Source organism: Corvus kubaryi, unplaced genomic scaffold (genome assembly GCF_017639235.1).
Source record: "Corvus kubaryi isolate FWS band 111438036 unplaced genomic scaffold, C.kubaryi_AGA036_p1.0 74, whole genome shotgun sequence".
Lineage (NCBI taxonomy): Eukaryota > Metazoa > Chordata > Aves > Passeriformes > Corvidae > Corvus > Corvus kubaryi.
Window position 1 is genome coordinate 16,745,851 of NW_024582061.1, and position 21,190 is coordinate 16,767,040.

The 21,190-nt window shown below is 48.6% G+C and overlaps 1 protein-coding gene across 3 annotated transcripts in view; it reads left to right on the top strand.

The window, feature by feature from the left end:
• Positions 1-20,876, top strand: part of SGSM3 (small G protein signaling modulator 3) — a 29,080-nt gene extending 8,204 nt beyond the window's left edge. For all 3 annotated transcript variants that reach the window (XM_042050938.1, XM_042050939.1, XM_042050940.1), the window contains 21 exons: positions 1,380-1,457; positions 2,716-2,801; positions 3,976-4,042; positions 5,442-5,650; positions 5,795-5,902; positions 6,711-6,854; positions 7,239-7,434; positions 7,641-7,786; positions 8,694-8,921; positions 9,802-9,856; positions 13,475-13,602; positions 13,907-14,062; positions 14,599-14,653; positions 15,075-15,124; positions 16,377-16,529; positions 16,628-16,698; positions 17,017-17,065; positions 17,276-17,361; positions 17,722-17,844; positions 19,223-19,283; positions 19,702-20,876. In XM_042050938.1, coding sequence (XP_041906872.1) covers positions 1,451-1,457; positions 2,716-2,801; positions 3,976-4,042; positions 5,442-5,650; positions 5,795-5,902; positions 6,711-6,854; positions 7,239-7,434; positions 7,641-7,786; positions 8,694-8,921; positions 9,802-9,856; positions 13,475-13,602; positions 13,907-14,062; positions 14,599-14,653; positions 15,075-15,124; positions 16,377-16,529; positions 16,628-16,698; positions 17,017-17,065; positions 17,276-17,361; positions 17,722-17,844; positions 19,223-19,283; positions 19,702-19,785 — 2,262 coding nt within the window. In that variant the 5' untranslated portion in view covers positions 1,380-1,450 and the 3' untranslated portion in view covers positions 19,786-20,876. The remainder of the gene's footprint in view (positions 1-1,379; positions 1,458-2,715; positions 2,802-3,975; positions 4,043-5,441; positions 5,651-5,794; positions 5,903-6,710; positions 6,855-7,238; positions 7,435-7,640; positions 7,787-8,693; positions 8,922-9,801; positions 9,857-13,474; positions 13,603-13,906; positions 14,063-14,598; positions 14,654-15,074; positions 15,125-16,376; positions 16,530-16,627; positions 16,699-17,016; positions 17,066-17,275; positions 17,362-17,721; positions 17,845-19,222; positions 19,284-19,701) is intronic.
• The last annotated feature ends 314 nt before the right edge of the window (positions 20,877-21,190 follow it).

Genomic DNA, 21,190 nt, shown 5'->3' on the forward strand with positions numbered 1-21,190 from the left:
CTTCAACTACTAACCGAAGAGTTGGTGCTAAGGGAACAAATGGGACTAGAGTGATGGGAAGAACAGACAAACGTTTGCAGAACTGGTGGATATGCAACTGACCATCCTGTGGACAGCATTACTTCTCAGAAACAAAAGTTAGATTTTATTTGTTTGTTTGTTTGTTTGTTATTCTTTTTCCCCTAAGAGTTGGTGTCAGAACGGAACAGAGTGTCTGTTCATCCATGCTGGCCTTTCTCCAGCAGAGAGCTGTTTAAATCTGTGAGGAGGAAACCTTATCATTTGTGTTCCTGGACACAGCTGCTTTTTATGCTTTTGCAGTGCTGTACAGCTGCTTATCTTGGAGTGCTCTAGCAAGTCACTTCCTGGCTGCAAGTGCTCACTGGAAAGCTCACTAAGATGCAAAGGCAATATAACCTTGTACTAACCAGCACTGTGAAACAACTTGGATAGGGCTTGTGGGATGAATCCCTGGGGTTCCTCCTTTTAGCACCTTACAGTTACAAGTAGCTTTACTGAAAAGGGAAGCTGGAAAAACCATCCTAGATGTGCAAATGTTAGTTTCTCCCAGGTTCTTTCCCAAGGAAGTGTGAGTGACTGATATATCCCAGCACTGTCTTTATCTGCTTGGTAGAGGTGGCTCTTGCTGTCTCCCACACACAAATTGTAAGGTTGATCTTAAAAGTCCAGAATCTCTCTCTTTGATTACTGAAATATTCCATTGTTTTCCTGGAAATCCCCATAGAAATCCCCATAAAAATCTGCTGTTACTGAGTGTCGGGAAAGCAAGGAGGGGAGCTCTGTCGCCTGATTTAGTTCAGAGGAGCCTGGTTCCAGACTCATTGCAGAGGTACTTGATAGCATCTTGTCCACATCCACATCCTTCAGGGAGTTGTCCACAGTCCTACACACTTTACTCCTGGTGCTGCTCTGAAAATCTCTTTTGGACTTATTGCATCTAATGATACCCTCTTAAACCTTTTTCACCATTCCTGTCCCTTCTTCATGGTTAATGTCTTCAGAGAATGATGATGTATGGTGTGTTTTTTCAGTTTACATAATTAAATACAGGATTCACAATGTGCAGTGGAAAAGGTGGTAAAAGTTGACTTGTTTTTGACATTCTTTCAATCAGCAATGCTGTTATTTTCACAAGAAATTTGGCAAATGACAGTGTGCTCTTTCTAGCTGGTCAGTAGGTATGAAACCAAAAGGAAATTCCAGTCTCTGGAATTTATTTTTTGTGGGGGTAGAACTTAAATATTTAAGAATTTAATTTTCATGTGAGGAAGTTGTGTGTGAGGGGTCTGTCAGTCCCCCACCACGTTCTTAGATGCTAATTGAATTCTCTCATCACCCTTTTTTTCTTTTTATAACAGGAATGTAACACCTCTGTGGACAGCATTTCGGGACCTGCTGACACCTGTGCCACTCAGCCTTGCCTAGTGCGATGTCAGGTGAGCACACAGAAATGGCCGCAGTATCTTCTCGTTTGGTTGCTTGCTCTGTCTGCAGCTGAAACTTCATTACAAAGGTTTCTGGGTCCAAGAGCCATTCTTTACATGAACATACTTTCTGGTCAGATTGAGAGAGAGGAAACTTTGTGACCCAGCAGCCTTTTCACTCAGGGTGAACTCAGTTCCTTCTCTTACCACACAGAAACTTTTTCAGCCATTGAACAGAGAGGAAGAAGGAGGTTGCAATGTGGTCTGCCTTCCCCATTTTTCATTAAGATTTGCTTGGTTCTGTTCTCCTCCCAAGATTTCCCCCAAAGTGAGTGGCTCACAATGACTGTGAGAGATTTTTGCTGTACAGTGGTAGCTCTAGGGCAGGCAGAGTGCTGAAGAATAACTGGAGTTCAGTTGTGGACTGCTGAGATACAAGCTTTACTAAAACTAGGTCTTCTCCTTCATGTAGAAGCCAGCGTTCCCACCTTGTACTTTTTTCTAAGCCTTCCTTCCTGGTCCAGCTGGTTATTTCAGGGCACATAACCATGGGGAAGACAATGCTTCAAAGCCAAGTAAACCTTTGTCTTGCTGATAGAACAGTTGAAGACTTGAGACATGTTTGTCTGCTTCAACTGCAGTACTTGTTGTCTGCTTGTATTCCAAGGGAAGCTGTTCACTGGGACTCTGCCCAAGTCTGGAAGGGTGCTTGTCTTGAGCACAAAAGACCAAGATCATAGGCATACTTTCATTGCTGCAGCTCTCTACACATGGTCTGACAATATCCCAGCCGGCAGGGAAGAAAGGGAGCAGTTGAGCATCTTTCTGAGGACTCTGATTTTCCATTCTGGTACCTGGGTGACAGAGTTTCAGGGAACCTCTGGAGTGCTGCTGATGCTAGTCCATAGGAGGCATTTACTTCTGCAAAATAATAGTTATTTGGTGATGATTCCCCTGGCTTGTTGCTGATCACAGAGCTTTTCCAAGCAGGTGAGTGATCATATGATGCCATGGAACTATTTCTCTTCCCTATGAATCACTTTCTTAGAGGGAACTCCATTTGGCTTTTTTGCCTCTTTTGCTCAATAATAAGGAACAAAGCCATCTGAAATTACTGGCTTCCTTGGTGAAGTGGGAGCTGTCTCAGTGTCTAGAATAGCAGTAGCAACAAACTGATGAGTTAGTCCTTCCCATGCTGGAACAGTCTGTATTGACACCAAGGGTGTTCTTCCAGGTTTTCACTGCTACGTGTTGATCTCTTTCTGTTTAGGCCATCACACTCCCTCTGCTGGGGGTCCCTTCTCAGCACTCACACCCAGCATTTGGCCTCAGGAGATCCTGGCAAAATACACACAGGTACAGTGTGGGGCAGGGTGGGGATGTTCTCTGGCTCTGCAAAAGTAGAGGGATCCTGGTATTTTCTGGTGGTCTCTGAAAGCCACAGGGAAAAGGAAGGAGAGGTGCACTTTTCCTCCAGTGCTTTGGTTGTGGACTTCACATGTTTTGTGGTTGCATCCTGGCTCTTGCAAGAGGATCTTGCAGAGTACAAAGAAACTTGTGTAAATTATTTCCCTGTTGTTTTGCAACTATTGCTCCACTGTAAAAATGTTGACACCCTCAGGGAGCCTCTGTCATCATCAAGCTACTCTGGATGGCTTGTGCATGGCAGGAAGTGCTAGCCTCAAGCTTGTTGCCAGGTGGGTAGAGCAGGAAGGAAGGAAGCAGCTGTGGAATTTTGTAACTTAGCCACAGTGTTTGCTGAAAGCAGAGTAGAGCTTTTTGTGAAGCTATGTGGGCAGTGCTTCTTGCTTCTTGGGTGCTGCCTGGGTGCAGTGCTTGCGAGAGTCCCCACAGGAGGCACAGGTGGGCTTGTGGGAAAGGGGAAAGAGCAGTAGGTTTTTACTCCTGGAAGAAGCCTGGTTGTAACCTCCAGTGCATATCCCCCAATACGCCCCAATGTCAACCATGAGCACAGATGAGGAAGGTTGAGATTTGGGTCCTGGACCTTAAGTTTCTTTGGCCTCTAATTTGGACTTGCCTAACAGGTGCAAATCCCAGTTTTGCCCACTGCCTTTCAAAGGAAATTTGAGAGCAACAGGCAGGAGATGGAGTGGTGCAGGAAGCTGAATTTGCAGTGTGTGTGCAGAGGTAACAGGAAGGACTGCTCTGTATTAGTGATGCAGACCATAAAGACCACTTCAGCTGCTGTGTGTATATTCCTCAGTCCATGAGGAGGGCTTCCTATTGCTCCAGGGGGGCAGTTCTGATCTTCATAAGATGGTGAGCTTAAGTCCTGCTGGGAAAATCTGTAGGTTTTTTCCATGGAGAAGTCAAAATGGGAATGGCATGCAACATCTCCTCAGCTGGAAATTGTAGTGCAAGGCTTTAAAAATTAAAGGGCCAAGGGCTTTAGTTGCTCAGAGGACACAGTGTGGATAGTGGTGGGATGGGGCAATATCCACGTGTCTGTGTTCAGTTATTCAGTGATAAACTGCAGAAAATGTCTGTTTTCCTTCCTCACATCTCCCAGAAAGAAGAATCTGTCGAGCAGCCAGAGTTCCGCTACGATGAATTTGGTTTCCGAGTTGACAAGGAAGGTAAAACTGGTCCTGTCCCTCCAACCTGCACTGTGTCCAGCCCTTCCCATGCTTTCAAATGTGGTGGGATTTTGCAACTGTCCTGTACTAGATCTTGTCTACCCACCTGTTTCTGTATCCTGCCATTTGTAATCAAGTGCATTAGACGTGCTGGCCTTATGGAAGTCCAGAGCATAGACTATGCAGCAGTCATTTCCATCCCCTTACATTTGTGCCACGGGTAAGAGGGAGAAAAGTTGAGAAGTTACCATTTCCATTAGCAGCTGCATGCTGGGAAAGGGCAGCCTTCCCAGTTCACAGTGGGATCTCCATTGTGTTCAGTAGCACTGCAAGGGCTCATAGCAGGCACAGTGAAATGTGTTGTCTGTTGAAAAACTCATGACCAAGGTGAGTGGTGATATGTTCTGCCCACCTCAGCATCTCGGCAAAGTGTGGGGTAAATTGTAGGGGAAAAACCTACATCCTGGTTTTTCTGCAAGCTATGGAGGCAGGCAACCACATAGGAGGAGGCATGGAGTGCTATTGCAGCTGAGCATTGAACTACAACAGCTGGCTGCCTTAGCAAAGAGGAAGAGAAAGGAGTGGGAGATGTAGGAATTGTTTCCTGTGCTCTGGGGGTCATTCCCAGGGCTCAGGCTATATAATGTAAGGGGAGAAGTTGTTTGCGTGTGTGCCCTGAGGCACCTTGAGTCATAGAGGATCCTCTTTGAAGCAGTGACCTGAAGATGAGGACAGAACACAGTGATTTCTTTCAGCCAGAGCATTTGGTAGACCTGTGCATGATAAAATCAGCAGAAATATTTGGAGCACATTATTGGGATGTATTATATGATGAAGGACAGAGTGCCTTATGTCAAACCTGTCCTTGTGCGAAAGTATCTATTTTGGGAAGCCAGCCTCAGGTTAAGGTGCTCTCTCACTGGGAATTTGGAAGTGTCCTTATTAAAGCTTTTTTGGTGATTAAATATCCCCAGAGTTAACATTTTGCACCTCATTACTTCCATGAACATATAGCTTCTGCTTTCCAGCTCTGAGGCTTGCTATGCTTTTGTCAGCCTGATTTACAGATCCTTACAAAACCCAGCAGGATAACTGCTTCCAGGATCTTGTTTAATTCCAGCCACACTGTGCTCTAAATCATGAGTAGGTAGAGACTAGAAGCCTGCTGACAGCTGCTTAGTTCTCAAGGTCCCAAGCCTTTTGCTTATGACCATAAAAATTGCTGCATGGAGTAGGCAGTTAGAAACCAACCTTTGCCTTTCCATGCTCTGACTGGAAGAAATTAATGTTTTGAATGTGCTTTTTTCAGATGGCCATCCTGTTCCCCACCCCGCCTTGTGTTCCTCCTGTTCCCTCTCTCACTTGTCTCCATTCCTTTCCCTTCCCTTTGCTGAAGCAGATGGTGCTGAGCCAAACTCCAGCAAGCTTTTGGGGGTCCCTCTGACGGAGGAGCCGCAGCAGAGGCTCAAGTGGCAGGCTCATTTGGAATTCACACACAACCATGATGTGGGTGACCTCACCTGGGACAAAATTGAAGTCACCCTGCCACATTCAGACAAGCTGCGCTCCCTGGTGCTGGCTGGCATCCCACATAGCATGAGGCCACAGGTGAGAGTGCTGCCTGTTCTGGGCAGGCACTCCTGCCCAGAGTACGAGATCATGGAGTGGGATCTCTTGGTTGAGGGGGTGCCAGATTATGGCCTTCTGTGGCTGGCTGAGTGACTTGTATCTCTGTTCACCTTGTCCCCCCAGCTGTGGATGCGCCTTTCAGGGGCTTTGCAGAAGAAGAGGAACTCAGAGATGTCATATCGGGATATCGTGAAAAACAGCTCTAATGATGAAACCATTGCTGCCAAACAGGTAGGAGATACTTCCTAGTGCTGAGTGGGAAGAAGGGCAAGATTTGCTGTGTGAGGGGGACGGGGTGTCTGCCTGACACCTGCAGCAGGGGCAGTTGGGAGGATGTGTGGTTAAATCCTACTAAAGCTTAATCCTGTGGGGCATATTTCTCCTCGTTTTTGTTGGAATAGCAATTGTTTAGCTCTGCTCTTTCCTAGGACAGCGGGGAAAGAGTTTGATCCATGCTACTTGTAGACTAGAAAACAATGCTGCAGTTGCATCTCAGCAAACATCCTGGTACTCCCTGAGGGAAGGGAAGGGTGAAAGGCTGGCAGGTGCACCCCTGTTGAGGTTGTGGCAGCTGCTTTCCGGGCTTGTCTTTGTTCCCCCAAACAGAAAGTTTCCAAACACCAACAAGACTGTTAAAGGGTGTTTTCCCTCTTCCTTTGACCTCACAGATTTGGCCAGGTTGTTGGTTTTTCTCTGGAATACGTTTGTTGGGAAGGCTTGAAATCCAAGCAGATGAAATTCCCAACTAGTGTGTGTTTACTATTGTCAGTGGTGAAACTAGGGTCTGAGTTAGGTAAGTATTTCTAGGGATTCGGCAAGTCACTGTCTGCGCTGGCATTTTCCCACGTGTCAGTGAAGGCTGTTTAACTGACCTCAGGTGCTTGGACAGGGCCACCTTCTTTGGTGCCTGAAGACTTACAGGTGGGTGTAGGAAGGCAGAGTTCCCTGAGGCAGGGGTCTAGGTGGAAGTGCAGAAAGCTGAAGGCAGTTTTTCAGATGCTGCAAGCTGACTCTGTCCGTGTTTATGGCTGCCTGACAGATTGAAAAGGACTTGCTACGCACAATGCCCAGCAATGCCTGCTTCTCCAACATGAACAGCATCGGGGTGCCACGGCTGCGCAGGATACTACGGGGACTTGCCTGGCTCTACCCAGACATTGGATATTGCCAGGGCACTGGCATGGTAACCTGCTTTCAGAGTATCTTTGTGACAGGGATCCATTTGTCTCTGGTTGCTACACCAGAGAATGATTTGAGGTAGTGCTGGCAGATACTGTGGTCTCCAGATGAGCTGAAGAGAAATCCCTTCCACCTGGAATACTTTTCCTAAGGAGGGGAGAGCAGAGTAGCATCACACATCCAAAGATACGGAAGACTTTGATTCATCTGTTGGGGAGGGGGCAGTAGTTATACTGAGGAGAAGTCCCTTCAATGGAGATTGCAGGAGAGCTCCTGCAGAAGGAAGATTTTTGTCACTTAGATACTGGTCTATCTCTCCATGTGAGAAAGTGGGGAAAGAGTTCTATTCCTCTTAGGACATGCAGTTTTTCTTCCTTCAAAATCCTAGGTGGCTGCCTCTCTGCTGCTCTTCTTGGAGGAGGAAGATGCCTTCTGGATGATGTGTGCTATCATCGAGGAATTGGTTCCTGCCTCCTACTTCAGCACCACCCTCATGGGTGTGCAGACAGACCAGCGTGTCCTGCGGCAGCTCATCGTGCAGTACTTGCCCCGCTTGGACAAGCTGCTTCAGGAGCATGACATTGGTAAAAGTGTGCCCTGGAAACCATAGCTTTCTTGCCAGGGTGAGATGCAGACAAAGAGTTCTTTTTTCACAAAGGGGAGCATCAGGGAGAGGAGCAAACCTCCTGCCCCTGGAGGCAATGCATGGAGGACAGCCCTTAGAAGAGTCCACCTTCACTGATTGACTGACTTCTTCTGTTGTGATTATTTTCCATGTCTCTGTTCACAGAGCTCTCCTTGATTACCTTGCACTGGTTCCTCACCTCTTTCGCTAGTGTTGTCCACATCAAGCTGCTGCTGCGTATTTGGGACCTCTTCTTCTACGAGGGCTCTCTGGTGCTGTTCCAAGTCACTTTGGGCATGCTAAGTATGAAGGTAATTCCCAGCTCCTCTCCCTCCTTTATAGTACTTCAGTGTTTAACTGAGATTGTGGGGCAAGAAGGTTTTGTATCCACTTGCTGTATGTGGTTTGGAAGTGTGTTAGGGAAGACAACTTCCTGCTGCCTTCAGAATGGGAGGCTGTGAAAAACTTCTAAGGCACCTCACAGAAATTAGAGATTGCTGTTTCCTGTGCATATCTCATTTGTTGGCACATAATTAAACCTCATCAGCTGCCATCCTCTAATCAGTCCAGATCCCAACCTGAGAGTCCATCTTACCTGAACCAAGATACCTCTTGATTTTGCACAGTCTGGGAGGAGAGAGAAGCTGAAGTTGCGATCATCTGGGAAGTTTTGGATGGCACTGCTGAATGCTCTAAGAGATGAGCGTTGTCCTGACTGCATTTGATTTGGCTGCCCTGATCTTTTCCTTTTTTGTGTGAAAAATAGTTTTGTATTCAGTTTGCTGTGTGAAGGACAAGGGTGATCTTGCTGGGAGTAAGGGGAAGTTGGAGCACAATTTGACATGGTCGGTGCTCCAGAGTGCAGCTTCCATTCTCTTATCCCTAGCAAGATCCCTGCTATGACCAGTCCTAGTGGTTGGTGCAGAATAGGTTTGAGTTTGGTTTTCTGTGCTGATTTGATTTCCTTTCAATGGTGAGTGCCGTGATTCAAAAAAATCCCAGCTAGAATTCTGGGAGGAGAGGGCAGTAGAGTAGTAAAAGATGCTGTCCCCCTCTCAAAAGTAGCTTGAACTTTTCCTGCTGAAGGGTTTTTTAATGTAATTTTCTGGTTGTACCTGCCCAGGCTGTACGCTGAATGTAAAACTGCATCTAGCAGCCTCAGGAGCACAGCTGTCGTGTTCACCACTCCACGAGGCAAAAATAACTGTGTTGTTGCAGGAGGATGAGCTGATCCAGTCCGAGAACTCTGCCTCAATCTTCAACACGCTGTCAGACATCCCGAGCCAGATTGAGGACGCAGATGTGTTGCTGCGGGAGGCCATGCGCGTGGCCAGCTCGCTGACGGATGTAGCGGTGGAGACCCAGCGCCGCAAACACCTGGCCTACCTCATCGCTGAGCAGGGGCAGCTGCTCAACTCCAGCACCACTGTCAACAATCTATCCAAAGTGAGTGCACAGAGTCCCACCTGCCTCTGCTGCTCCCTTTTTACCATTCCCTTATGTATTCCCACCCAATTACGGTTTGTGAGCAAGAGGTCTTCCTGTTTGGGAGGATTTTTGGGTCCAGGGTAATCGTTATCCAGTGGAGAAAATGTATTTGGAAGTTCTATACCAATTAAATGGTGCCAGATCTGTCCTTGTTGATAAATCCCCAGATGAAAGGGATATTGGCAATGATTGTAATTATTATTCATGAGAGTTATGATGATACGTGATGCATTTCATTAATGGAAACTTAAAGAAACAACATATGCTTTTGGCAGAATTTGCTTGAAGCACACAGAGAGTAGGAACTGGGTTCAATCCATTAGTAAGAAACTGGTATGCTAAAATAACCTTGAGAGGTTGAATCAGAAAACAGCAGCAGCTGCTTTTGAGAAGCTGAATTAAAAATGTGCCTGTGTTTAATCTTGGACTGAGATCCACAGTTGCAGACAAGACACTCAGGCAGTTCTAAAATTTAATAGCTATCCACTTAGAAATTTATATACAATTACATGTGGAACTGCTTTTGACAAAAAATAGAAGTAGAATTAAAATTTTTTACATGGATCATGGTTGATTCTTGGACTTCAATTATGCCTTTGTAATAATTAAGGTATAAATAACCTGTTGCACTTGGAGCAGATGAAGCAGTAGAGCTGATTCAATGTGTTAGGACTAGAACAACTCTTGTCTAAAACTGCCTCTTCACTGGCCTGTCCCTTCTAGAGGTAGCTGTCAGGACCCCTTGCCCAGAGCTGACTGGTGTGGAGGGTTGCTTTATTTTATTTCTGAAATCTGTCCTAATGTGTGCACTTTGTTCTCTCTCTTCCCTCTCCCTCAGATTGTGCGGCGCAGGACTCAGCGCAGGAAATCTGGCATCACCTCTCTGCTTTTCGGTAAGGACAATCCCACGCCTTTCATGTGTTGATGTAGTTGATGGCTACAGCAGCTTAGGACGGAGGGGGGAGCAGGCAAAGCAGGGAAACATTGGGACAGAGGGATTGGAGAGGAGAGAGTCAGAACTGAAGAATGGGAGGGAAGAAGTGCAGTTTATTACTTGCTTTCTTTGATTTGAGCCCAGAAAGTAAATTTTAGGTTAGACAGTCCATGAATGGTAACCAGCAGCAAATGCAGCTCAGCCCAGCTGTAATGTCCTTTTTGCACTGACCAAAAGGTCAAACACATTTTCTGGCAGACCTTCTGCAGCCCACAGTCTGGATGTGGTACTCTCTGATCTTACTCTGCTCAATTCAGGAGCATCTCTGAAGATCTGAGACAGGACAGGATGTCTAGTGTGTCACCCATCAAAATTATAAATGAAAGCATCATTTTATTTTCCCTTACTTATTCTGAGAGTTCAATGTTGTGAATGCTTTTGACTCTTAATTTTCTTCACTTACAAGCCAAGCCAGCGTATGTCCAGAAAGGGCATAGTCAGAATAGCTTTTGCATGGGTTTGAGTAACTTATTTCTTGACTTCATGAGAGCCCTCTCTCCTGTAAGCCTCACTGTCATCACCTTACTTGAAATTGGCTAGCTTTCTTGAAATTGCCACATGTCACCACAGGAATTGTTTTTCCAGAAGAAGACAGCATACTGAATTTACAGGGCTCAAACTGTGTTCCTGTTGCGGTTGAAAGGCCTGAATAAATCTAAAAATGGGCTTTACTGTTCTTTCCACAGAGCAGCTTTTCTTATGTTCTCCAGGAAGCTGATATACTGTCACAGGCTTCCTACAAGTGCACAGAGCATTACATAGAAAATACTCATAATGCTGTAAAGTCAAGCATGCAGAAGTGAAGAAACACAGGAAAGTTGCTTGTGCAACCTAAACTCAGAGCTTTTGTATGTAATGTTATCATACAGTCGGTACAGACTGAACTGGCAGGAACTTGGCTGCCACATGCACCCTTCTTGTGTCTCAGTCTCCTTGACTGTGTTTGAGTATTTTTATGGAGGTGATAATGAGTTATACACATGCACAAAGATAAACTTTAAGTTCAAGCTTCAAAATATATCAGTGGCAGAACCAAGATAATTGATAGGGTTTTCTCATTTTAGTGGCGCTTCTGTACAATGACCATCATGTTTTTTACCTACATTATTCTTTATATTTAAAATGTTGGTTAAAACTGAGAAGTTGTCATCCTGCAGCAGTTGACCACAATGGAAAAATTCAGCCCAAGTGAGAGGAAGGAAAGCTTGGGTGTGATAAATTCACCCTCTACTGTGAACTGACAATCCATCCATCCTAAATGTAAAGTCTGCTGCCTGTGATAGTTACTGCTTAGAACTGGTACTTAGCCCTCATCTGGGAGGGAATGAGAATTTACCCAGAGCTTAATTCTTCTTCGATTGAATTCAGACGTGGTAGTAACTTGGACAGGAGTCATAGAATCACAGGAGCACTGTTTAGAAGAGACCTCTCAGCGTCTGTATTCCAACAGCTCCTGCTCGAAGCCAGACTCTTGCTCATGCTAGATCAGGTTGGTCAGGGCTTTCTCCAGCTGAGATTCAAGGAGTTGAACCAGATTTCCAATGCAGGAATAGAAAGAAATAACAAAAGGTAATTTGGTGGAGAGCAGAGTGTGCCAGATGTGTTTTCCTGTTGTGTGGGCATTGCACCAAGGGAATGCAGTAGAGCTCATCCTGTGCAGAGCTGTGCAGCTCGTCAGCCTTTGAAGGCTCAAAGTAGAGCCTCCTCACGTGTGGCTGATCATGCACTGGTTTCCTGTTTGGAAATGTACGTGTTGAAGTTTGAAAGTGTACGTGTTGAGTGCAGTGAGGTGAGGCTGGGGGACATGCCAGCTGCCTTCCGCTGTACCATGTCCACTCTAACGTGGGAGAGTGTGGAACTTGCTTCCCATGTCTCCTGCTTGTGTTTGGGTAGGATTGATCTGAGAACAGAGGGAAGAGCATGGTATTTTGGCCAGATGGGACTGAGAGATGACAGAAAGAATCAATGATCTATGTAAATGAGAGGAGCCCACAGAGCTAGTGTGGCTGTGGCTGTGGTTTAGTTTCTTCTCTAGTTGCATTCTATTTTAGCAGCGTGAAATTTCTGGGAATCCCCGACATCTATGTGCTCACCTACCTGCAATCTTTGCATCTCTGAATAGTAAGAGTTCTTGCATGCTCTGTATCCTACCCCTGGACACAGAGGGGGAGATTTTCTTATTTTTTTATTGCTTGGACAAGTTGCTTGGGAGCAACTGTGCCCCACAATTTTTCTAGTCCAGAAGCAAAGTTCAGTTTTCTGTTAAGCTCTGTGTATCCGATGTATCTCAAATAATTTAATGTAGCAAAGAAAACAATTGTAAAAATAATTTTAAATCTAATTTTGTGCTTCTATATACACTCCTAAAGTTTGGGTCTTTTTAATTAGGATCACATGATTAAAAGATACTGTTAATAACTTTTCAATTAGCAGAAGCTTAATGTGTATATAGCTGTTGCAGCAGCTGTAGCTCAGGCCACGCTCTATTCATATTGTTTTCTATAATGCTGCTAGAAGATAAGCAGGGTACTAATTTGCTAGCCAGTGATTTTCTTGGCTCCTGAATAAAAGCTGTGTTTGTATAAACATTGGAGTTCAGTGAAAAATACGTTTATTTAAATGTTCATTTTGTTAATCCAGCTACCACATCTTCAGTATATTGTAGTGAGAGCAAAAATAGATATATGAAAGTACACTTTGAATTTAATACAAAAGGATTTTTTTAGAAAAAGAAGCAAATGGTTCATTGTTCCCAAACATCATGTACCCAGTGTGTAAGGCATTCAGATACATTAACTGTCTAAAGAATCCATCCCATCAGGTATCCTTCTGCATAAAGTAATAGACGTAGGCTGTCAAAACCCTGGGGGGATTAGTGATAGTTGAAAGATGCTTTGGTAACTTTTACTTTGGCTCATGACCATTTTTATACACCCCAAACCTTTGAAGCGTGGTTCCTAAGGAGGTTGGTCTAAAGCAGGTGGTGGCTTTGCTCTTGTGGCTCTGACTTCACAACTGGGACAGGAAAGAGGGCTGACTTGGTTTTTCAAATCTTTTCCAAGACTCAGTGAAGAATGTGTTCTCAGCCTGTGAGTTATACAAATATCAGAAGTAGTTCCACCAAAAGCTGATTCAATTTCAAGATAATTTCAGTTGAACAGGATTACTGCAAGTTCTCCAGCCTTGTGTGCCACACTTCAGCTGACTATATATTGTAGACACTTCTCTAAAGTAGTAGCTTGATATACTGAGTTTCCCAGACAGATCAAAGATGACATATCCCAGTTCCATGTGTGGTTTGAAGTACCATCTCCTTAAAATTCGATGCAGCCAAATTGGTATTTGCTATTTATGTTATTGAATAGATTGGCAGTAAGTACTTGCCTTAGTCTAGGTACTTCCGGTTAGGCTTTTTTGGTTTCTTCAGAACCAGTAATTTCTAATGGTAACAAAAAGTAAATACCACGTACTTGTTTTCCTTCCTTGGCCTTCCCTCTGGCTGCGTGGGTTCCACCAGGGGATGATGATCTGGAGGCACTGAAAGCCAAGAACATCAAGCAGACAGAGCTGGTGGCTGACCTGCGTGAGGCCATTCTCCAGGTGGCACGGCACTTCCAGTGTGTGGATCCCAAGAACTGCAGCATTGTGAGTGGAAACAGCTGGATCTGCACTGCTGTGTGCTCCAGGCATTGGTTTTGAGTGTCCACCACAGAACAGGGCTGTTCAAATGCTCCTGAAGTGTGGGCTTGAGAAAGAACATGCCAGGTGTAATGGCTTGAGGGTGAGGCTTGCTTAACCCATTCCTGGTGGAGGAGGGCTGTGCTGGGAAGTTGTCTGCTGGCTAGGAGCAGGAAAAAAGTTGGGAACAGGGGCAGGCAAGCTGTGGCAGATAGCTGGGAGTCACCTGTGGCTTTTCATTCCTCTCTGCTCTTATGTGCATGCCTGCTAGGATCTGACCCCGGACTACAGCATGGAGAGCCACCAGCGGGACCACGAGAACTACGTGGCCTGTTCCCGTAACCGGCGCCGCCGAGCCAAGGCACTGCTGGATTTTGAGCGCCACGATGACGATGAGCTGGGCTTCCGCAAGAACGACATCATCACGGTGTGTCAGCCGAGGGGACAGGCACCGGCGGGAAATGCAGACCCAGCTTGTTTGGGGGGTTGCACTACCTCTCCTGCAGGGAAAGAAGGGAGAAGATAAGCTCAGAGCCCAGTTGGGAGCCCAGGAGAAACAGCTGGTGCTCCTGGGGGCTGCCTGGGGATGAGGCAGTGTGTTTCTGTGAGTGTTGTCTTGTGGGTTGTTCTCGCTGCCACCACAAAGTCCCTTTCCTGGCTGCTGTACAGATGTGCAAAACATGGATTTGGTCCAACCCAAGTCCCTGTTTAACACTGCACACTGAATTGTGGTAAGACTGTAAAAGCATCCATTTACATTTAACTGTGAGCATCCCATCTGGAATTGGGGAGAACAGGATGTTTGCATTAGCTTTGTCCCCTTGAAGGCCCTGGGCCATGTGAGAAGAGAACTGTGACAAAGCAGTTGAGAAGAAAGCAGTTCCTCATTGTGGACATAAAGCCAGGCAGCTGTACCCCACCTGCCACTGCAACCTCTTCAGCTGGCATTTTCCTCTTTTTCAGATCATTTCCCAGAAGGATGAGCACTGTTGGGTGGGAGAGCTGAATGGACTGAGAGGTGAGAACAGGATGTGTTGCACTGGGGAGTGTGGGGCCAGATGCAGAGCATCCATTCATCTAAAACAACTGCTCTGGCAGCAAAGGGTGTGCCAGGCACCCAGAGTATCTGCCAGGGACAAAGGAAATGTATGAGAGCAGTCATGCAGCAGTGACCTGGTTACTTCTTGCAAACGGCAAGTTTAGGCCTCATCCTCCTGGCACGGCGTGGTTGGGTGCATGTCACCACTGCTGCATGTGGGCAGTGCCCTGCAGTTGACTTTCTCGTGCAGCTGCCTTAATTATTGTGATTTTGAGGCTGCTTGCTTCCTTCTTTGGGGTTGGGCCCTATGAACTCTGATTTATTCTCAGCTCCCACTGGGCTTTGTGTAAGGATTTCTCAGTATCTTTGTCAGGCTTATCTCTTTGTTCACTCTTTGTAGGTTGGTTTCCTGCAAAATTTGTGGAGATCTTGGATGAGCGGAGTAAAGAGGTACTTAAAAAACCCCACAACGACAAAAAACCCCACATTAAAAAAAGGGTTGTGTCATAACTGAAAAAAACACAGTTGAAAAGAGCCACAGATTTCCCTCCTTCAGTCTGTTTGCTTTCTCTGGCCATTGAGTGCTTTGTGATGTGATCAGGCAGCTTATCTTCCTAAGCCTGTTTGCTCAACTTCCTCATGCTGACCAAGCAGTGAATGAGGGCCCCAGAGGGCTGCCAGGGGCACCTGTGTGGAATGCCTGGGGTTGCAAGGACCGTAGAGATGAAAGCTGAGAAAGCAGCAGGGAGAGAAGCAGGAGGATCCTATTGGGCAGTGTTTCTGTCTGCTCCCAGCTGCCTGTGTTCTTTTCCTCCTTTGAGGCTGTACCTATGGATCCTGCTCATGCTTTGCGACCATGACAGTAAAGTCTCCCCAAACAGCTGTGCCCAAGGGGACAATTGCTGTCTTAGTTCCTCTTACAGCTGGCAGTGATGAGACGGCACTTACCTATAGCAGATACTTCAATATGCCCTCAAGGTTGGGGTAGTGTGTATGAGACAAACAGCAGCAGCTGTTGACCTAAGCAATTTTCAGGGGAAGTGGAGAAGGCCCAGTTCTCCCTCTTCTCAGCATTTGGGGAGTGAGGAAGAGCTCAAAGTCTTACCCTAGAGGCCCAAGAGAAGCTCCCAGAGATATGTTACTATTGACATCTCACTTGCTTCCTTCCCCATCTCTCAGGGCTGGCTCCTTAGATGGAGATCACCTCTCTGTGCAAACTGCTGAGCATTTCTCCTCCTAATTGTGGAAACAGAGGATCCCACTTACGGGAGTGTTAGCAGAGTGTCAGCGTGATACCTCAAAGTGGTGTACCCCTTGACCTGGAAATTCCTATCTAGTTCTGTTTGTCTTGACTTCTAGCAGCTTACGGAGTCCTAGAGACCCTCAGTGCAAGTCCCTCTCCATACCTTAGCTCAGTCAGCATCACACCATCACATTCCTATGTGGTGAATGCTGCAGGATGGTGCTGGGGTCACCTGTGTGGTCTGCTGGGTACCACGTAAGCACAAAGGTCCCAGGAGATCCCCTGCAGTAGCACAGAACATGGGGCCTTATGCAAGAGCATGACAGTTAAAGAGGGGGGAGGGGGTTCTGGTAGGCACCTGGGAATGGAGTTGGTCTGTGCAGAGGTGTAGGAGAGTGAACCACCTCCATGCTCTGCTGCCTGCCAGTATGCTGAGAGCTGGCTCTTGCTGTTCCTCAGTACTCCATCGCAGGAGATGACTCTGTCACCGAGGGGGTGACGGACTTGGTGCGAGGGACACTCTGTCCTGCCTTGAAGTCCATATTTGAACATGGATTGAAGAAGCCATCTCTGCTGGGGGGAGCCTGCCACCCTTGGCTGTTCATTGAAGAGGTGAGGTGTCCCAGTTCCTTTCATGGGGCAGTATTACCAGAGGGCTGAGGTGAGGGGTTGTAGGGCAGAGTGTGCTGACTGTTCTTGTGCTCCTCTAGGCTGCAAGCCGGGAAGTGGAACGGGACTTTGACTCTGTGTATTCTCGCCTCGTGCTCTGCAAGACTTACAGGTCTGTGCCCTCCTCCTCCGTGCTCCTCAAACTGATGCTGCTCTGCACCTTGGCAAGGGTCATGGTCTGTCCCATCCTCCTGTGGGTGGGGTGTCAGTAGGCTGCTGTGCCTGTGCTGACCTGGGCTGGCAGTGGCTCTTGTCCCCTCCCCTGGGCTCATCTGTTTGCTTCTGGGTCTGTATCTGGTTTTCTCGTGCCTGTGGGGGCACCTGTGGGCTCAGCAGTAGCATGAGAGCTGTGGGGGTATGAAGCAGGAAAGGCCTGTGTGTGTCTAGGGTGTCTCTGGAGCTAGCTGGGTCTTTGCTGTGATCTTTACAGGCTTGATGAAGATGGCAAAGTCCTCACTCCAGAGGAGCTGCTTTACCGGGTGAGTGCTGCCCCAAGCCCAGCCAGAGCCCAGCTCCTACTTGGGGGATGTTTCCTGTGGAGACTGTTGGAGGGAGATGCTTGAAAGTCTCCCAGACCTTCCCTTAGCCCCTCTGGTGCGCTGGTGAGGGTGGGAGCTCCAGGGAGGGCAGCATTTCGCTGTGTTGCTGAAATGGCTGCCCAGCCATAACCACACGTTCCCTCCCTGCAGGCGGTTCAGGCTGTGAACATGACACACGATGCTGCACATGCACAGATGGATGTGAAGCTTCGTTCTCTCATCTGTGTTGGACTCAAGTGAGTCATCTGGCCCTGATACCCTCAGCATTGTGGGTGCAAGAGCTTGGGAAGGGACAGAGTGGACTTAAAGGCAGCAGTGGTTTCAATCTTAGGCCACAGCATCGTTTTTCCCCCTTTCACTGCAGCCACTGGGTGAGACTTGCTCCTTGTGTATTGTGCTTGCCTGATTCCTAGCTGGAAGAAGGAGCTTCTATTGTGTGGAGTGGCTCACACAAGTTTACTGGGTTACCCTGTTCCCACGGGGGACAGGACTGTGAGTGGGGGTCAAGGCTTGGGCTGAAAATAGGCTATCCCAGAGGGTTGGGGTTTCTTTGCCTGGCTGCAGCTGAGTAATGTGCCTCTACCCCACTATTGCAGCGAGCAGGTGCTGCATTTGTGGCTGGAGGTGCTGTGCTCAAGCCTGCAGACCGTGGAGAAATGGTTCCATCCCTGGTCATTCCTGCGCAGTCCTGGCTGGGTGCAGATCAAATGTGAGCTGAGGTGAGTGTCCTCATGGACCTTGCCAGTGTCTGGAACAGATTTTTTCCTCCTCTAAGAGAGGTGGCCCTGACTACAGCTGGGTTTGGGCCCTCTCCAGTGAGTTGCAGCATGGGCTGCCCAGATATCCCAGCTGCAGAGATTTCCTGCTGTCGGCTAAGGCAGCAACAAATGCCTGGACAGTTAATTGTGAGGCACTGTGCCTGCCTGATCCAAGAGTAGAGCTTGGCTCCTGGGGACCTGTTGTGACAAGCAGGCAGCGTTTGCCTGCCAGCAACCTCCTGCTGTACACCTACTCTGATGGAGAGACTGCCTTTTCAACCCCACTGTTCTCCATGTTCTTTGCCAGCCACTCTAAGTCCACACAGGGAACAGGGAATGTGTGAGGGAGACAGTTGGACTGTCACTGGCTGGGAAGGAGTCAGTCACCCGCTGACTCCCTGGTTAGGTGACGGAGTGATGTCGGGCTGAAAGCAGCTTTAGTGCCTGAGCTCACACAAGGCAGTCGCTTGGAGCCCAGGGCGCACATCCCCGCGACTCCTGGCATCCATGTTCCTGGCTGTCCTGCACTCTGCAAAGCCAGGTGAAGTCCCGGGGAGCTGGAGGGAAAATCCCCTGCCATCACCACTGCTCCAGCCTGGTTGCTGCTGCTGTTCAGTGGGAGCTGGCTTTTGTCTGCATCACTGGGCTGCCTCCTCAGGGTGTCGTGTTCTCAGTCTGCTGCTGAATGGGAGGGGGTTTCCTCCACCTCTAGGCTGCCGTGTCCCACGGCTGCTTTCTCACAGCGTGGGGGCAGTGCCAGTAGGGCACAGCCAAAGAACCGAGGGGGACTGGTTCATGTCTTATGTCATTCTCCCAGCCAGCAAGGGAGCTTCTCATGCCAATCCCTTACAGCACTTCTGCTGCAGGACACTTCTCTTGCTCCAGAGAGAGAGAGGAGGCTGCAGAACTCTGAGGTGCTACTGGCAGGGGTCTGCTTCCTGGAGGGGAACCTGCAATCTGCCATTGCCAGCTGCGTGCAGCCCTCGGCCAGGCGTGTCTGTGGTCCCCCAGAGCCCGGGGCTGCCTGTGCCTCCCTGTGCTACTGCACCAGGCTCTGTAGGGGCTGCACTTGAGTCACATCTTCAAGCTTCTCCTTCCAGCCTGGGCCTGGCAGGATGTGAAGCCCAGCAAGGAAGGGGAAACAGGGAATGAGTGACTTGCTGCTGTCTTTTCAACACCATCAAACAAGGAATTTCATCCTTGTAAGCTTAGTGGCATGCCGGCACAAGCTGGGGAGACACAGTGTATTTGTGTGCCTGGGGCAGCAGTTGTGGGCAGAGGCCAGGAGTGTGGTCTGGGGTATCTGTTTTAACATCACTCTCTTCTGTTTGCATTGCAGAGTTCTCTGCAAATTTGCCTTCAGCCTCTCTCAGGACTGGGAGCTGCCAATAAAGAGGGAGGTGAGTAGGTGGCATCTCTTATTCTCTCACTCAGCCAGGGGCTTTGCTTACTGCCTCCTTCTCCCAGCTTTCTGCTTCAGCCCATCCTCTGCCTCCTCTGGAGCCAGCTCCAGAGCCTGTGGATGGGGCTTCTTTCCCTGCCAGAGTAGGCTGTGCAGCAGGAGCTGTGTGGCAGTGCTGGCAGAGGGGGCTGTCTCCCCTGCCCAGCTGGGGCAGAGGGAAATGGCAGGCTCCCTTTCCCCAGTGCTCTCCAAACCACAGGGCCTCTCCCTGTGCCAGCTGTACAAAGGTGGGAAGTACAGGAAGCTGCTCTGTCTGGGTGCCAGAGGCCTCGGTGTGCTTGGGCTCTGCCCACAGACACGACCTCCCCCTTTTCTGGGTGTGGTGTACTGACCCGGGTCTCTGTGTTGTCCTGCAGGAGAAGGAGAAGAAGCCACTGAAGGAAGGGGTGCAGGACATGCTTGTGAAGCACCACCTCTTCAGCTGGGACATAGATGGGTGACCCCCACCCCGCCCCATCCTGGGGACCTTCTCGATGGCGCACACTCCTCTGCCCCACCCCCTCATGTCTCACCCCCTGTCCTTCCCCGCCCCACCCACTTGTATCTGTGACAAAATCCCCCCCGGGGGCTGCCAGACCACCTGGGACAGATGGCAGCAGGGCTGAGAGGCCGAGCTGCAGACCCGAGGGTGGTGATGGTCGAGGGTGATGCTGCAGAATGGCAAGTGTGTTCTGGCTACAAAAACCAAGTGCCCCTTCCCAGCTTTCCACATCTCTGCCACCCCCATCTTCTGCTTTCCTCAGCCCTGCCTCCCCACCTGTGCCTGGTGGAGCAGCCTGGCCCCATGGACCGGCAGTCACGTAGGGGTGTGAGTGTGTCTGTGGCTGGAGCTGTGGGGAAGAGACAGCCCTTGTGGGGTGGCTTTGATCCATGAGAGCTGCTGCCATAGTGGGTACTGCAGCTGCAGGTGGAATTGGGCGGGTGAGAGTACGGGAGCAGGGAGGGCACATCCCCTCCCCGTGCTGGCCAAGGGCTCCCCTCTGCTGGGGGACACTTGGACAAGTTCCTTTGACATGGAGCTGAGAAAGGGGAGCTGGCATCAGTTTCATCCCACCTCCCTGGCACTGGTGTGGGGTGTTGACAAGAGTTGCCCAAATTTACCAGCCTGTTACCACTGTAACAGCCTTAGGGGATGGTCCTTGTCTCCTCTGGGAGCAGACAAAAACCATCTCTCTCCTTAGCAAGAGTGTTTCATGCTGTCATTTTAGTCTGTAGATGATTTTTACTGTTAACCAAAAAGCTGTAAATTTACTCCAGGAACATGTATATTTTGGCACTGTTGTAGCTCAGGACAAGGTTTAGGTTGGAGCTGGCTCAGGGAGACTAACTCGTCCTCCTTGCCCTGCGACGGCAACGGGGACGCGGGTCAGGAGTGGAGAATTGCTGCTTTGTGGTGGTGGCTCTGGATACGGGGTCTGTGACTTTCTACTGAAAGCGCTTGTCTGTGAGCACAAACTACTGATGGGATGACACTAGATTCTTACTTTCCTTTATTTGGTGGGTTTGTAAATAAAAACTGCGTCTTGGGAGAGTGCTGGGCTTTGTCTTATTTTTTGACAGGGCCAGGACTCGGTTTCATTTTTCCTTTCTTCCATTTGACAATGGTGATCCCATTTCTGTGCTGGCACCGAGGGAGCTCCTTGCATCAGAGCAGCCCACGAGGTCAGGCAGCAGCTGGGGCACAGCCAGTTCTGCTGCCAGCAGTGGCAGCCCTGCCTCGCCTCTGCACCACCAGCCCTAAGAGCAGGTCCGCAGCAGAGCCCCAGAAAAGCCAGAAATACTGGAAACTACGGGTTGTAGGGACACTGCAGGGGGAGGGCCCTTAGGAAGGGAGAGAGGCTGGCA